Here is a 16,920-nt window from a genome sequence, read left to right as displayed (position 1 = left end):
CGTCCTCCCCTGAGAATGCATGAAAGTCGGGTGGTCGAAAATTCCTTGGGAGAGGGTGTTCATGAATGATCCTTTCTGGGAAAGGTCTTTGATATGCAGGGCGGTTAGCCATCTGAGGAGTTAATCCATACTGATCCCTTAATATATGTGCAATCTCATCAGGATCTACATGAAAGCGTTGATGATCAGGAACCTGGAACGGATCCTGCACAGGAATATGAATCGGATCATGTATATATCCTTCAGGCCTGTCCTCCCTTGTATTGTTCGGCTGCGAATTGGTAACCCTTGGTCCCAGTGGAACATTGTTGGGAAAAGTCAAAGGAGTTTTTCCCCGATCCATTCGGTTGGGATTTGTGGCACTTGGGAATGTACTATCCACGAATGATGGCCCTGCGAAATTTGCCTGTGGTCTGGACGGTGACATTCCTGGTGGCGTTTGAGTGGGTTGAAGACTAATCCTTGACAGTGCTTGATCTATCATGTTCTGCAACTGACTCTGTTGCTCACGCAACATGTTCGTTTGTTGCTCACGCAACATATTCTGCATAACCAAGGTATGCTGGTTGTTCATTTGTTGAACATAAGACCACCAATCAGTTGGTGGTTGTGGGATTTCCCCGGCATTTGGCACAATGGGTGGTGGAACGGATTCTCCCACCGGTGTCGAAGATGCTTGCGGTTGTGAACCTGCCATAACCCTTCCGATGATTCGGCCGGATCTAAGACGTATGAAATTATCGCCGGAATTGGAATGAGCAATTTTGTCTTGCTCCCACTGTGGTCGCCAATTTGTTGATGTAATTTTTCAACAAAAATAAAGTAAAATTCAAAGATATGAAAAATATCCTTAAACTTGATTAATTAGTGCCTGAGATTAGGAATCTCTAAACACTGTAACGTACAGAAAATAAACTGGAAAATAAAAGACTGAAATTTAAAGTGGTGATCCCCAAATCTGACTTTGCTTTGTTGAAGTTGATTGAAGATACCTTGCCAAATGATGAGCCAAATCCTTAAATATTCTTTGAAGAAAACGTACTGAAAACCGTCACCCGAACGGTTACAACGTCTCCTTCTCAACCGTCTTCCAACCTTTCTCATGCTGACACGTGTCCCCAGCAGACCAAAATTCCCTATATTTCACTCCTTGAGCCGACCACAAACCTTCCGCTCTTTTGGCCCGACTTCGTCCTTCGTCCGACCTACTTCTTCGCCCGACCCCACTTAGGCCGACCTCCATATCAACCGCCCCCTGACTTTGATCAAAGGCCTCCGCGTTTGTCCGACTCCGCCTTCTATCCAACCTACAGTTTACCCGACCTGCGGATATCCCATCTCGACGACTTTCCGTCTCGAGGACCTCCCGACTTGAAAACCTTCCGACTCATCGTCTTTCCGTCTTGCGGACCTCCCGACCTGAAGACCTTCCGACTTGAGGTCTTTCCGTCTTGCGGACCTCCCGACCTGAAGACCTTCCGACTTGAGGTCTTTCCGTCTTGCGGACCTCCCGACCTGAAGACCTTCCGACTTGAGGTCTTTCCATCTTGAGGGCCTCCCGACCTGAAGACCTTCCGACCTGAGGTCTTTCCGTCCTGAGGACCTACCGACCTGAGGTCCTTCCGTCCTGAGGACCTACCGACCTGAGAACCTTCCGTCCTGAGGACCTACCGACCTAAGAACCTTCCGACCTGTATTTTCCTTGATTTCCTCACGGTGTCCTTCAGCCAGTTCAATCAACCCTATTGCCAGGCCCATTCTTCTTTTTACCTTGGGCTTTTAACCTAATTCTAAATTTCGTACGTAACAATCAGTTTTAGATAAGAAGAGTATTTCGTGCAAACACATTAAGGTTTCACGCAATAAATAAAACAAAATGTGTTTTGTGTATTTTTATAGGTGTTATATAATTTATCCTTTGTTTTTTTACCATCATTTCTATGTAACTTCTTTATCTATACAAAACTCGAGTAATTCAAGCAAAGTTATTCAAACTAGGTGAAGCTCGCCTAGCCCGGCCCATATTGATTTAGACCCGATCCAGTGCAAAGCAATTGATACCGACCCAAACCTGATCGAAACCGGGCTGGGCCAGTCCATACAAGTAAAAAGTTTTGTTGTAACTTGTATAAATTCATATCAAACAAATCCTAGAATCGTTTTTTCTTTCTATGGTATGCTGTCTTATATTTTTCTTTATAACATTACATAGGGTTTGTTTACTTCTACGATTGATTATGTACGATTTTGGTTTTGGTTTTATTATTACAAATTTACTTTTCCTTAAAAAATATCAAATCAAATTTTAGTTTTGATTTTATTATTAATTTTAAGTATTTGTGTTTGTTCTCGTACATTAAGTTTTCCAGTTCGTTCATAGTGTTCAAGTTCTTTAGGTTTGATTAAATTCATTCGAACTCATTTGTTTTACTTTTTTTTATTTATATATAAATTTTTTTAAAAAATAAATTATTTTATTTTTTTTTTAAATTGATATTTTATTTATTTAATTATAATTTTATATGTATATATAATATTTATAATAAATATATTATCTTAGCGAACAAAATTTGACTTGTTCGTTAACCAAACAAGTCTTTTTATACTGTTTAGCTCGGTTCGTTAACCAAACAAGTCTTTTTATACTGTTTAGCTCGCTTCGTTAACGTTTGAAAACGAACCTTAACCAAACCGAATTCACGCACTGCTGAACTTGTTTAACAGCTCTAATTGTATTTACATAATTTATATGCTACAATCTTTTTTTTTCTATTATATGCGTCATTATATGTTAGAAGTAATTTTTTTCTTATTTCAGCTTATATCTAAATAATAGTAATAAAGTAGAGCGAGGGAAGGAGGGGAGGGGAGGGACAAAAACAGAATGAAAACACACATGAATCCTCCATAACTTGGGTATGAAATGAAATTGGCTCCCCACCCATTCCCCAAATTATTTTACTATAATTTCAATCATAAAAAAAAAAAAAAAAAACCACATACATATATATATATATATTATAGATATATGATATAGATAGATAGATGGAGAGCACAGAGAGAGAGAGAGAGAGAGTTGTGACTTACTTCACTAAGTCGATCATTCACTTCACTTGGCGCTGGCGAGCTTGGTCCTGATGTGCTTGGCGGCAGCGACCATGTTCTGGAGGGCGGGGTTGACCTCGGCGTACTTGCGGGTCTTGAGGCCGCAGTCCGGGTTCACCCACACCACGTTCCACTCCAGCACCGCCAACATCTTGTTGATCCTCTCCGCAATCTCCTCCGTCGACGGGATCCGCGGCGAGTGGATGTCGTACACCCCCGGCCCGATCCCCGCCCCGTACTTCACCCCCTCCCGGAACACCGACAGCAGCTTCTCGTCCGACCGCGAGTTCTCGATCGTGATCACGTCCGCGTCCATGTTGATGATCGACTGGATTATGTCGTTGAAGTTCGAGTAGCACATGTGCGTGTGGATCTGAGTGCTGTCTTGCACGCCGCAGTTGGTGATTCTGAAGGAGTGGACAGCCCAGTCCAGGTAGAACGCGTGCTCGGCTTTCCTCAGAGGCAGTCCTTCACGCAGAGCAGCCTCGTCGATTTGGATCACAGTGATGCCCGCCTTTTCCAGGTCCTCGACCTCATCCTTAATGGCCAATGCGATCTGGTAGCAGGTTTCAAATCTGTGGATCAAGAAGTCGATGTCACGGATATATATATATATAATCAGTTTGGAGTCCAAACGAGGACATGCGACGCAGCCTAGTACCTAGGCTGGTCGTTGCGCACGAAAGACCAGTTGAGAATAGTGACGGGGCCGGTGAGCATTCCTTTCATGGGGCGCTTGGTCATGCTCTGGGCCGCAGTGGACCAGAAGACAGTCATTGGCTTGGGGCGGCTCACATCGCCGTAAATGATTGGCGGCTTCACACAACGGGATCCATAGGACTGCACCCATCCGTTCGAGGTGAAGGCGAAACCGGACAATTGCTCTCCAAAGTACTCCACCATGTCGTTTCTCTGTAATTTAAAACACCCCAAAGATAAAAACGAGAACATTGCAAATGTTACTAGTTTTGTTACTAATTGTATTATGGCTGACCTCGGGCTCTCCATGAACAAGAACATCGATGTCGAGATCTTCCTGAAGCTTGACGACTTTGTTGATCTCCTCTTTGATGGATTTGATGTACTCCTCCTCGGAGATCCTGCAAAGTAAGAAGAAAAGGAACATAAGCTATGAAACTGCAGAGTTTGATGCGTTTTAGAGGAGATGAAGAAGGTACAAGCAAGAAGCACGCGCACTTGTTGGCCTTGTATTCGCGGCGCACTCGTCTGAGTTCTATGGTCTGCGGGAAAGAGCCAATGGTGGTGGTAGGGAGGATGGGAAGGTTAAGCTTCTTTTGTTGGGCATCAAGCCTAGCACTAACATTCGTAGCCCGGCGATGATCCGAGCCCTTCAAAGCGGAAGCCTGATTGATCGAAAGTGAGCGGTAAGCATCGCAGCAAATGCAAGTTCTAATTTGAGTGTGTGGAGAAGATTAATAATAAATGACTTACAGCCTTTTGAACAGCTTCGTTAGTTACTCTCGGCGACGATCTCCTAGAAGCCTGAGCGGCAGCATTGGCAGAGAAGAATGCCTGGAGGGAAAAACAACGGCGCCAACACAAGAATGAATCATTAGGTAATTGAAATCAAAATGAAGTGTGGATGTTGCTGACAAACTAAAATGTGCCTTCTTCATGTATATACCTCATCCTTCTGTCCACTCAATGCTTTTGCGAGAGCATTTACTTCGACGACCTTTTGTGCTGCAAATGCAAGCCAGGATTTGATTTCTTGGTCCAGCTTAGGCTCGTTAACCAGATCAACAGCAGTGTGGAGAAGCGAGCATGAGGTAGACACGACAAGCTTGTCTGAACATGTAAACAAAAACATTAGCCAGTGTAAAATGACAAACAAAAAAGCACGGTACTTATATGTTTGGTGGCATACCCTTTCCAACGATGCCTTCGAGAGACTTCAGTGTAGCAAGAGATGCGTCAAGATCATTTGCCCAAATGTTCCTTCCGTCGACAAGTCCAGCGAAGAGGTATTTCCCAGAAGGGAATCCACCCTTGATTAAATCGACGGTCTTGGTTCCACGAACCAAATCAAAACCAAAACCAGAAACTCCACTCAGCGAGGTGAGTGTTTTGTATGCACCTGCTGGTACATCAGCAAAGTAAGTCTCGATTAGGACATTAAGGCCGGAAACAGATGATTCCAGGCTTGCATAAGCCTTGGTGAATGCTTCCAACTGGTAAGACTCGAGATCCAAAACCAGCGAGGGCTCGTCAAACTGGATCCATGAGGCACCAGCTGCCTTAAGGTCAGCAATAACTTCCCTGCCAACGCAATTTAAATGGTGAGAATAACACCTTCTAAAAGTAGAAATTAATCTCTCTCTTACTTGTAGATTGGAAGAATCTTGTCAAGGAGAGAGAGAAGGGGAAAAGTTTTCTCAACACCCTTGGCAGGTTTCGATAGCAACAAAAATGTAACGGGGCCAACAAGCACTGGAACGGTATCAATGCCAAGCTGCATACGCAAACATGAAGGTCACTTATTTGCACCAATAAGGTCATGTAAAGAACCAAATAACTAAAATTTTGCTATGATTCTGTACAGTAAAAGCGATATGTAAACAATATCAAAGTTCTGTTTACCGCTTTAGCCTCTTTGTATTCATTAACTGCTTTGTGGGATGAATATGAAAATCTAACATCAGGTCCCAATTCTGGGACGATGAAGTGGCTGCAATGATAACGAAAACAAAATTAGATAAGCATACAGCAACAGGATGAGGGCACAATAAATTTGTATGTGAAGAAAAATTGTTCCATCACTTACTAGTTGGTGTCAAACCACTTGGTCATTTCCATGGCAGGAACAGAAGCATTTCCTCTAGCCATGGAAAAGTACGTGGAAAAACCAATCTCACCACCAGTCCAATCATATCTCGGGGGAACAGCACCAAGCATTGCAGCTGTATCAAGCACCTGATCGTAGTATGAGAATGTGTTGCTGGGAATGTACTTGATACCGGCGCCGGACATCTGCTTCCAAATGGATGCCCTGAGGTCAGCAGCAACCTTTTCCAAATCCTCAGCACTGCTTTTGCCATCCCAGAAGGATTCCAGAGCAAATTTCAGCTCTCTTTTGGGGCCCATCCGGGGATACCCAACAATGTGAGATGCCATTTTCTGATATAACAAATTCAATCAATTAACATCCAAGAACTAAAAAGCCACCATGTACAACATATTTTAAAGGCCATGTTAAGCACAAAAACAAAAAAGTAAATAGTATAAATAAAGCATAAATTACCCAAACGCTCAGATCCACATCTTCCTAAACAAAGAAAGTCAGATCCAAATGCAAGCACTGTACTTGTTCGTAACACAAAAACATACACCACATACAGATATAAGTATAACCGAACTAATAAACTCTAATTTAAGATCTACTAAACAGTAAGCACAATGTTCTGAATCCAGATCTAAAACCTTAGCATATGAAACTTAAGCCAAACCAATCTCCGGCACCAAATCACAAGCCATTTATTTCCCACGCTTTTCAGCACACTCACACCACACACTCTGTTTATCAGCTACAAAAGCAGGCAAGTAAGCAACTAAAACACACAATCAAACTTCCAAGCACACTCCGACCAGCGGTCTAAATCGATCTAGTGCAGAAACTTCAATTGATCGATTCCAACACAACTATCAACACACTGCCCAGTATCAGAACAGATCGAGCAACCAGCGACATTCAATAACAGAAACAGCAAGCAAATGCAGCAATTATAAGATTGAGGAAACCAAAAGGCGAGTTACAAACACAAACCAAACGGCGATGGACACTTCTAAGGGTGTGGAAACCGTACCTTGTGAGAATAACGGTCGGAGCAGATACGGAATTGCTTCCTTCGAAGGCAAACAAAGCAGAAGAGAGAACGGAATGGCCAGACGCGAATTGCGGGAAATGTGGGTGGGTTGTATTTATAGAGGAAGTTGGTGGTCCAGGTGCACCCGGGACCGGGGATCATATTTCGTGGACCGTCAGAAAAATGGAATTTTATTTTATTTTATTTTATTTTATTTTCCTCAATGTAAATAGCAATTGTTTTCTGTATTTTTAATATTTCTGTTGGGAGGTTAAATCACAGGCGACGCGCGCTGAAGACGCGTGAAGAGACGCACTTAGTTGGTGCAATTACCAACCACAGAATCTCATATGATAAGTATGCTTATAGAATTTTTTTAAATATTTTTTTCAGTATATTTTAAATATATATACATATATATATATGATTTCGAAAAAATTGACGCATTTATTAGCCAAACAGTATTTAAGATTATAAATTTTTAAGTTATAATACTATTATTTTATTTATTTTTCATAAAATAATGTTATTTTATATTTTTAAATAATGTTAATATATAATTTAAAAATAGGATATATATATTTAAATATTTTAAATATTAATATATCAATAAAAATATAGTTTTTCTATCCTTCAATTTTATGTTAATTTCTTTGTAAATTATATAAAAAAAATAGACATAAAGTTGATGGACTAAGGGACTAAATAAAATTATCATTTTTTTTTAAGAATAAAATTTTATATAATACAAATTAATTATTTTATTTTATTTTTTTATAATTAAATAGATTTAATTTTATTAAAAAAAAAGCAAATTTTTTAAAGTCAGCTACAAATATTTGCAAGAAATAATAGAAATTAAGACAAATATAATATTAGAGATTTAATTAAATAATTTTATAAGAAAACTAATATATTATTAAAAGTTATATGAATTAAATAGTAATGTGTTGTTTCCCAAACTCTTTCGAGCATTTCACATAAAACTTGTCTAAGTGCATATTACCGGGCTAATTGTTGCACTTAGCCTGCGGATTAGCTTGTAAGACTCCATTTGTTTTTATTTTCAATTCAAATTTTATTATTTGTTATTATTATTATTAATAAAATCACATAACAAATATATATTTAGTATATTATATTAAAAATTAAATTTATATTCAAAATACCTTTATCTTTTATTTTTATTTTTCTAACTGTTATTTATCGTAGTAATCTTATTTTGTATTTCTCTTATTGTTTTAAGTTGATGTAATTTGTTTTTATTTGTCTTCTTTGGTGTTTACTCTATCTTCTTTATGTCATTTTCATCGATTTTGTTTTTATTTATTCATTTATTTTTATCAATTTCTTCTGTCAGTATGAAAATTAATCTCGAAATTTTATTGAGTCGAAAAGAAAATTCACAAATCTATAGTCTTTCGACTGGCCATATATAATCAGTATATATGGTCACCTCGAAGTCAATTTCTTTCTATCAACAACAACAACACTTAAAAACAAACAAAAATATAGCAATCGTAAAATACACGTGTTATGTTTGATTAATATAAATTTAAAATTAGAAATAAAAATAATAAATAATGAAGCAATAAGAAATTGACAAGTTGGGCAGGTCCATCTCAAGAAAACGATTCATGGCTCAAATAAAAACAATGAAAGGAAATATACAAAAAATGCACGCGGCGTAACAGCACACTTTCATTTTATTTTATGTCGTGGGACGGAATGAGTATTTTTTTTTAGTATTATAAAATATTACATGAATTTCTAATTTTATACTATATATATATATATTTGATAGGATAGTTTTTTAAAAATATTATTTCTTCTATCAATCAAACTTAAGTATTTTTTTTTATCTACAAAACATATACATTTTTTTTATTTATAACAAATAACATTAATACTCATTAATTTATATTTTTCAACATCATCGCTACTTATAAGTCAATTTACAAAAGAATATAAATAAAATATTATTTAATTTCATTCATTCACTCGTATATTTTTCAAATTTATATTTTATATATGCTTAATTTATATAATATTATATTTATTAAATTTCGTAAACAAATATATTGTTATTAATGAATAGTATCAAAACACTAAAGACTATATATATAAACATAACCTTTGACTCTATTTTAAAATAAAAATTTTAAATTTGTAAAATTTTAAAAAACTTTACACAAAATATCATATTGAATACTTAACTTTTTATTTTACTTTTAAAATTTCAAAACTTAAAAATTTGTTTAGTTTTAATTTGAATCTAATAATATTGATTTTGATATGGGTTTTAGTTTAAACAACATTACGTCTGTAAAAAAAATAATACTATTACATTTTTATTAAAAATTATATAGACAACTATGTAGCAAATTCAAATTTTAATCTCATACCAACGCACCTTTAAAAAGTATTTACAAAGAACAGAAGGGTAAATTATATAACACTGTTTCAGTTAAAATGCACAAAGCACTTTTTGTTTTATTTATTGCGTGAAATTCTCTTATGTTAATGTAAAATTTGCACGAAACACCCATTTGTTCAAAATTGATGTTCGTTTCTAACTAAATACCTAAATTACGCAAATTTTATATAAATAGAAAATGTAAAATATGTTCAATAATTTTTTTAATAAAATAAATAAATAAAATACAAAGAATGTTATATAATTTACCCAAAATAGAATAATGTAATGACTATATCAACAAAATTATTCAAAAAATATTTTCTACAAATTTAGCCGCCAAATAAACTTGCAGATGTGGTGCAAAATAATTGGAGGTAAGCTGATTTTGACCTAGAGATTTTTTAAAAAAATGAAAAAATTAAAAAAAAAAAAGAGAGAAAAAAAGGAGTGTTTGTTTATTTTTATTATTTTGGGAAAAATCATAAAAAAAAATGAACAAATTCTAAAATTTACATTATTGAAATAAATTATTAAAAATGGAAAATAATAAATATAATTTCTTATTTAGTAAATATATATTCCATCGTAATTAATACTCATTACATAGAAACACTAATTAAAAAAAAAAAAACTAATATTTGAAAATAGTAAAATTAAACGCTTAGCACGTGTGCACAACGCGCCCAGTGAATGAAGGTAAAATGGCTGAAAGCGGTAGGTGGCTGTAGTTGGTGGGATACGAGCCCATCTTTGTGAAATACCTAGAATACCCTTAGCAGTGCATGATATTATTACGTCGTCGTATTAGTTTATTGGGATTGGTTGGTGAGTCCGTGGAACCCGCTGTATTGCCAAAGCACCAACACATACGCGTGTTTGTTTGGAATTTTGGTTAAATTAGTAAAAATGTACAAAGAAGCCCAAATGTTGTGAAATTAAATCAAAATATGCAGAACATATCTTTTTATCCAAAACCTGACGTTTTGAGGTAACCCACACCTAATTATATAAATTTTCTACAAATAAAAAAATAACTAAATAATTTATGAACTATTTTGTATAGGCGAAGGAAATATTATGTTGTATTAACATTTGAAATCAATTATTATCATGTTCTATCATAATTAACATATAAAATTATAACATATTTTGCATGTGCATTAACAATAGCCTCTAATTATTCACAAATCAATAATAATAATAATAATAATGAATAACTAAAATGATAATCATGGCTGCGTACCGTTGGATGAGATCTTAGGGAGGGAGGGAGGGAGGGAGCTAACCGATTTTCAAACTATAAAGATGTCTGTGAAATTAAGTTGACTAAATATCAATGTAGATTATAGCTGCCTACTCAAAAACGGTTAGTCCAATACCTCTGCTCGCCAATTATATCAAACAAGTTAAACTTCAAACTCAGATATTTGATTCAGTAATTTTTTCAAAAAATATCACAAGATATTCAAATAACTCGATCGTCGAGACAAGTACGGAATATATAGATAAAACTAAAAGCAACGAACCTTTGGAGAATCTAAAGGTTGTTTCTTTTTCCGATTGTGCGTCACCTGATTGCTCCGAGCAGATTGGCACCGTCGAGTTTTGCACCTTCCAAAGCCTGTCGGAAAGATCTCAATGAGATTCAAGATTTTATTTATGTACAACATCTATAATTCCTTAAAGATATCGTATTCAAAATTTATATTTAATTAAAAAGTTTCGAATTCAACAATGCAAACACACAAATGCCTTGATTACTCACTGCATCGCGGAGATTGACATCACGTAGATAAGCCCTTTGCAAATTTGCACCTTTGAGATTTGCATTGGTTAATTTTGCACCCTGGAAAGGAAAGGAAATCGTTGTAGATGAACACGTAAAAGCTTTATTTCCATTTCATAGAAGCCGGTAACATTTTACAATGTAAATGTTCCACTCTGATCAAAACTATACATGTAAGTGTATGAATCAACTAGAGTACGAATGCGGTCTGCGCATCTATTGATGAACTACGATGCCAAATGTAAATAGTTACACAAACCAAAGAAGAAGTGTTACCTTAAGATTGGCTCCCTCGAGATTAGCTCCTTCTAAGTTGGCACTCGTAAGATCGGCCGTCTGAAAGATATTTAACTTATATTTAGCAATGTATGCGAAGATTCATTTCAGGATTAAAGGAGAACTCTGAAAATAGATGAGAAAGTTACAGTTCTTGTGGCTGGTGAAAGAACAAAGAGAAATTACTAGAGAAATGAAGGGTAAATTATTAAAGACATAATCCAAATTTACGCATGCTCGACCTGTAGGTGTGCAGATCGCAGATCTGCGCCACAGAAGCTACAGTCTATCAAACAAGCATCTGCAATGGAAACAAAAGAAAAATTCAAGCAGATAAAAAAAAAAAAAAGCTTATTAACTTAGCTTCGAAATTCAAAGAATCATCTTATAGAAACAGAAATAGAAAACATCTTACAAGATTCAATGGTTTTAAAAAGAGAAATAGAAAACATCTTACACGATTTAATGGTTTCAAATAGGCAACAGAAGCATTCAAGATAAAAAAAAAAAAAAAAAGGACTTTACCTCAATGGGTTTTAGAAAATGAAGTCATCTTACCAAATACACCAATTTCCACTTATTCAATTTCCGTGGAAATTGTAAACATGAGGAATGATCAATTTAATCTCGTTAATGCCAGCTAAACAGTAGAAAAGAGAAGTGAGGTCATTTTAAAGCAACCATTTTAACAATATCAGTTGTTTTATTATATTTTAACGACCTACTACAAATACCACACTAACTAAAATGGCATCCCCTACGCTTCCTCCAAAACCTTCTAATCGTACGAGAGGTTACCCTGCAGATTAGCACTCTGAAGGTTGGCCCCAGCTAAAAGAGCTCCACGAAGATTAGCTCCTGTGAATTCACATCTTCAATGGTGGAAAGACAGTTTAGCGATGACAAAGAAGCTTACAAAAATATTTCAATGCGCATATATGGATAACCTTACTCTCTCAAAGTCGCATTATGAAATATAGAAGTCTCCGCATCTACATCCTGTATCAATTCAAAATTTTCCAGTGTGAGCAATATTCAAAGAAAATAATAAAGAAGAGCCCTATCAAGATTTCAGTTACAGTAGTGAAAATAATCCCTCTCATCAATTAAGATAAGGATTTGAATTTGAAACTTTTCTACTGAACCAAACTCAGTCCTTTTACAGAACTCAGGTCATCAGTGACTAAAACCAATAGTTAACGATAAATTTCCTTGCAACAATGTTATTATTATTATTGTTATTATTATTTCAAACGCAAGACCCTCTACAGCAAATTATGATGTAGGCTATGCAAGTGCCACCGGGCATGAAATGGAGGTCGCAAATCTACGCCACAGACCTTGTTCATTGCCCATTGACCCCATCCAGGTAAGTGAACACTGTTCCGAAGTTATTGGGGTGAAGTTGATATTATGCTTTCATGTAACAAGCAATGAACCTAAGAATGTTAAATAATTTATACTCCCTCCATCATGTAAAAATAAGCTCATTTGGTTTTTGGACATCAGTTTTAATGTGGTGCGCACTTTTTGCCTTTTATAATAAGAAAAGTAAAAAAAGTGGTATGATTTTTACTAATAAAAGAAAACAGGCCTATTTTTTAATGAATGACAAATAAGGAAAGTAAGTAGTATTTTTTTATGACAAAGGGAGTGTATTTCTAGGGGCACTTAGACAATGTTGTTATGAAGGGAAAAATTTTTTTTCTCTCCCACGAGATATGGCAGACAAGGAAGAAAACTCACTTTAAATTTGGCACAATGAAGATCTGCACGGGAAAAGAATACATTTTTCAGGCATGCATAGCTAAAGTCAACATACGATAGGTCCTGCATTGTATGAACAAAATTAGCCAAGACAGATCACAAGGGTCCACCATTTAAGAAGCTTTAGGAAGGTAGAAAGAGAAGAGAAACTAAAGACAAATATATTAAGATTCTGACAGATGAACAAAAATCTGCACTCCTTCCTGGTAGCCACTATAAAGCATAAGTTGCAGCCGTTTTGGATAATCAAAGTATTTGTAAGAACTAAGAACTGTACAAGAAAAAAATAAGGTGCTATATAGAAGTAAACATAAAATCAGATAAACATTAGAAGCCAAAACACCATATGTATTCGTCAGAATCCTAAGATCATGTTGAACTTCAGAGTTCTTTCTAGTTTCTCCATGCCAAATCACAACTTATCATCTATTTCATACTTTTCCCCTATATTACCATTGGAGTAAAACTCAAACAAACACTTTGGTCCAGGCATCTCATAACTTATGCAATAATGCATACACATTACTATGTCGTTAAGTACATACTGAATCATTTACCAGTTTTGAAAGATCAAGGCCTGATAGATTGACTCCTCGAAATCTGACCTTCTCAGACTGTATACACTTAATGATGTCAATCCGTGTCAGTTCTGTGCATATTTCCTCTTCCTCCTTCCTCTTATTCAAAGATGTTTTAATACCATCAATCAACCCCTGAAATTAAATGTAGCTCTGTTCATATACATTGAATGATGGAGGCATCTAGTTTTATCATCATGTAAAATTAAACTAAGTCCAACTAACCAGAGTTGCAAAAGATCATCGCAACTTCTCCAGCCCTATCTTTTTTCTTTTCCTTTTTTTTTTAAATCAAGATTTAGATAGTAAAATGTTGTCAAACTTATAGCTGCTCATTTTTATAAGCATTCTAGAAATGTGGTACTGTTAATCTATTTCCATACAATGGCATTTCAGTAAAATTGGTTTTGATATCCAACTTATGGATGAGAAATATATATATATATATCTTCAAACTAAGAAAGTACATGCAGGCAATCAGTCAGTAATAAGACTTAGTCTGAAATTAATGTGTTTGAACTAAATTATCATGCCTGATTTATCAACGCAAGCTAATTACAGGTCTGAAATCAAATTTCCAGTTTGTGCCTTATATCATAGAAATACACTCCCAACTTGAGATATCACATCCACAATAATACTACAAACTAAACCACACACAACAAAGAAATAATTTTTGGAACACAAAAAAGAGGCTAATCAACTTTGGAAATATATTACTCGGTCCTACCGATATATATATATTAAAGGGAAAGAATGCCATACTATTTCTTATCCATTCAAGGCAAGCTGCATGGTTCAAAAAAAGAATATTGTGTCCCAGAAAGTCAGGACAATTAAAAGTAAATGGGTAAATAATGATAACATAAAGTATATAATTGTCAAAGCATAGGAACTGCCTTACTAGAAGCTGGAAATATTCAGCCTCTTTTAGAAGTTCCAAGTATTCAGAATCCTTCATAATAGGGACTACACCGTCCCTCAACCAATTCAAAATGTGACGAAAATGTTTCCCATCTCTATCAACAAAAACATATCCCTGCAGCAATATCAGTTTGAACAGTTAAACTATTTGCATTTCAAGACTTAATAACCACTATAATTGATATCTTGAGGATTTCTAATCCTATAAACACTCACTCACATCATGCCTACTCAAATTTGCATGCACCCACCAACCTTCTTTTCTCATGTCTGTAATGTACAAACCTTACTATTTCATGGAAAAAAAGATCATCTTTTACAAGAGTTATACTTCGTAAATTATGTGAGTACATGAACAAAACAAAAGGTAATGTGTGGGTCATGCTTGATTCATCGTTTAAACTTATCAACTAAACTTATTAATTATTCCCTCTTCTTGATTACCAAAGACAAGCCATCCTTTGTTCATCAATTGAATAATTTAACTTTATCACCTCCTTCTCTAGCCCTATGTGAGCATCTATTCTAGATAAATGTCTTGATGGGAATGAAGTAGAGATTAAAATGCTTTCATATTGATGAAGACCCTTTTATGTAAATACCTTTTCAGAGTCTTGATACAGAGCATGGCGTCCACTGAACATTGCTGCAAGCATCGAATCAGGCTCACGCTGAGTCAAGGTATCAACTGTTGTGCAAAACTTTTTCCCTCCTATACAATAATAACATAGAAACCTCAGTTTTCTAGTAGATAAAGACTCCAAAATTAACTCCTAAACACAGAAAATCTCGAGCACCACAAAACCACCATGTTATCATCCTTGTGTTCATCAGCACTCTCATACAGATCAACAGGTCAAGAAATTAGGATGCTCCAACAATCAATTAACTAGAATGGCAGGCCTGTCTCCACTTGTCCACGTCTGGGAATTACAGAAATACACTACAGAAGAAGGCACCAACTTCTGTCTCATTGTTGTGACACCCAAATATTTGTTCTGAACTTCTCTAGTAACACAACCATTTGTCTTTTCAATCTCAATATTGTTTTACACACAATTTTAACACATTGTACATGATCACTCTTCCGCTATAACTAGTTCCAAAATTATAGCAAGATCGAGCTTCAGCACATGGCTTCATGCATTGATAATTAAATTTCCTCGATCAAATCAGCTCAAGCTCACCAGAAAGTTAACACATTGCAGGATCAAGGACACATATTATAACTTTCAAATTCAAACTTAGAGAAACTAAACCAGAAAGGTGTTCGATTCAACCTAAAAGTTAGACAAATTCTAAGCAGAACTCAAATACAACTTTTCCTTTTTATTCAACAAACCTCCAGTTTACACAGGAAATTTTCTTTAAAATGACTTTCGAAAAATAGACCCACCATTTCCTAGGCTTATGTTAGGAGGGACCATATTGGTACGATGATAGCTCCAAAAAGAGGGATATAATCAATTAATCATAATCAAAACAGACATTTACCAAACCCTTCCCTTACTTCCTAAATCAGAAAGGCGGTTAGGATTTCAAAATCAACATCTAAAATCTCTATCCTGCTTATTCCTCTTTGACATTACAAAATTTTTTCGCAACACAAACAAGTCAGTGATGTCTCGAATCAAAACAAACACCAACACTAGATAGCGCAGCTGCATTAGAAATTAGCACACGATTCACACTACAATATCCAAATTAAGCTTTCTCGCGCTCCAATTTGCACAGTAACCCATCTAATAGCATACGCACCGACACCGAGATAGAGATATACCGATGTTTAGCCGGACCAGCGACGAAGCAGCGTCGGAGTTCAAAGTCATCTCAATCTTTGCAGATATCAGCAACGCCGACGCCGCGGCTTTGGGCGGAGGCTCCGACGGAGATATTGGTGACCAAAACGGCGAAGGAATTCGTTTACTTACAACGTCGGTTAATGTCATATGGCAGTTTGGCATCTATTTCTTCTCGATTTTCAGACAAAGTCCCTCAATTATCTGATAATAGTATTTGATCCCAAATTTTCTATCATGTCCAAAAACTTTTGCTCGTTAATCATTTTCATTTTTATTTTTTATTTTGTATAATTGAGATAATTTTTATGACTTTTAATAATGTAATCCATGAAAAAGCAAAGACTTATTTCTTGCCGCCAAATTCAAAATCGACCCAAGTAGATAGAGGCTCAAAATTAGCCCAGCTCAACTTTCAGCATTTTCTTTCACATTTTCAATT

General features: G+C 35.7%; 2 protein-coding genes across 4 annotated transcripts; both read right to left on the bottom strand.

The window, feature by feature from the left end:
* Window positions 1-2,713: 2,713 nt before the first annotated feature.
* LOC127266292 (5-methyltetrahydropteroyltriglutamate--homocysteine methyltransferase) lies at window positions 2,714-7,013 on the bottom strand. Its single transcript, XM_051296483.1, has 11 exons — window positions 6,930-7,013; window positions 5,891-6,243; window positions 5,707-5,794; window positions 5,451-5,578; window positions 4,994-5,385; window positions 4,751-4,914; window positions 4,558-4,638; window positions 4,303-4,469; window positions 4,100-4,205; window positions 3,767-4,017; window positions 2,714-3,680 (listed from the first exon to the last, which is right to left on the bottom strand). The coding sequence occupies exons 2-11, from the start codon at window positions 6,238-6,240 to the stop codon at window positions 3,110-3,112; spliced, it is 2,298 nt and encodes a 765-aa protein (XP_051152440.1). The 5' UTR covers window positions 6,241-6,243; window positions 6,930-7,013; the 3' UTR covers window positions 2,714-3,109.
* Window positions 7,014-10,740: 3,727 nt separating this feature from the next.
* Window positions 10,741-16,669, bottom strand: LOC127266295 (FH protein interacting protein FIP2). Of its 3 annotated transcripts, none has more exons than XM_051296488.1 (11): window positions 16,460-16,668; window positions 15,282-15,391; window positions 14,660-14,794; window positions 13,783-13,890; window positions 13,157-13,240; window positions 12,363-12,409; window positions 12,209-12,282; window positions 11,653-11,711; window positions 11,411-11,470; window positions 11,114-11,194; window positions 10,741-10,969 (listed from the first exon to the last, which is right to left on the bottom strand). In XM_051296488.1, the coding sequence occupies exons 1-11, from the start codon at window positions 16,641-16,643 to the stop codon at window positions 10,916-10,918; spliced, it is 996 nt and encodes a 331-aa protein (XP_051152445.1). In that variant the 5' UTR covers window positions 16,644-16,668; the 3' UTR covers window positions 10,741-10,915. The 3 variants fall into 3 exon arrangements, with proteins under 3 accessions (XP_051152445.1, XP_051152444.1, XP_051152446.1); XM_051296487.1 differs by having other exon boundaries at window positions 13,735-13,890; window positions 16,460-16,662; XM_051296489.1 differs by lacking the exon at window positions 14,660-14,794 and having other exon boundaries at window positions 13,735-13,890; window positions 16,460-16,669.
* Between the last annotated feature and the right edge of the window lie 251 nt (window positions 16,670-16,920).

The sequence above is a fragment of the Andrographis paniculata genome, unplaced genomic scaffold (assembly GCF_009805555.1).
Source record: "Andrographis paniculata isolate CXL003 unplaced genomic scaffold, ASM980555v1 Contig75END, whole genome shotgun sequence".
Classification (NCBI taxonomy): domain Eukaryota; kingdom Viridiplantae; phylum Streptophyta; class Magnoliopsida; order Lamiales; family Acanthaceae; genus Andrographis; species Andrographis paniculata.
The sequence above is the reverse complement of the archived record's forward strand: the minus strand, read 5'-3'. Positions and strand labels throughout refer to the sequence as shown.

Bases quoted from the DNA above. Each gene is read 5' to 3' on its own strand.
- LOC127266295 (XM_051296487.1), bottom strand. From the start codon at position 16,643: ATGCCAAACTGCCATATGACATTAACCGACGTTGTAAGTAAACGAATT. The intron at 14,795-15,281 runs GTATTTACATAA...ATATTGCTGCAG, and splicing joins TGTATCAAGACTCTGAAAAG to GGATATGTTTTTGTTGATAG. The intron at 12,410-13,156 runs GTGAGTTTTCTT...GAATTGATACAG, and splicing joins TTCATTGTGCCAAATTTAAA to GATGTAGATGCGGAGACTTC.
- LOC127266292 (XM_051296483.1), bottom strand. From the start codon at position 6,240: ATGGCATCTCACATTGTTGGGTATCCCCGGATGGGCCCCAAAAGAGAG. The intron at 4,915-4,993 runs GTATGCCACCAA...TTACATGTTCAG, and splicing joins CGAAGGCATCGTTGGAAAGG to ACAAGCTTGTCGTGTCTACC. The intron at 3,681-3,766 runs GTACTAGGCTGC...CTTGATCCACAG, and splicing joins GTGCGCAACGACCAGCCTAG to ATTTGAAACCTGCTACCAGA.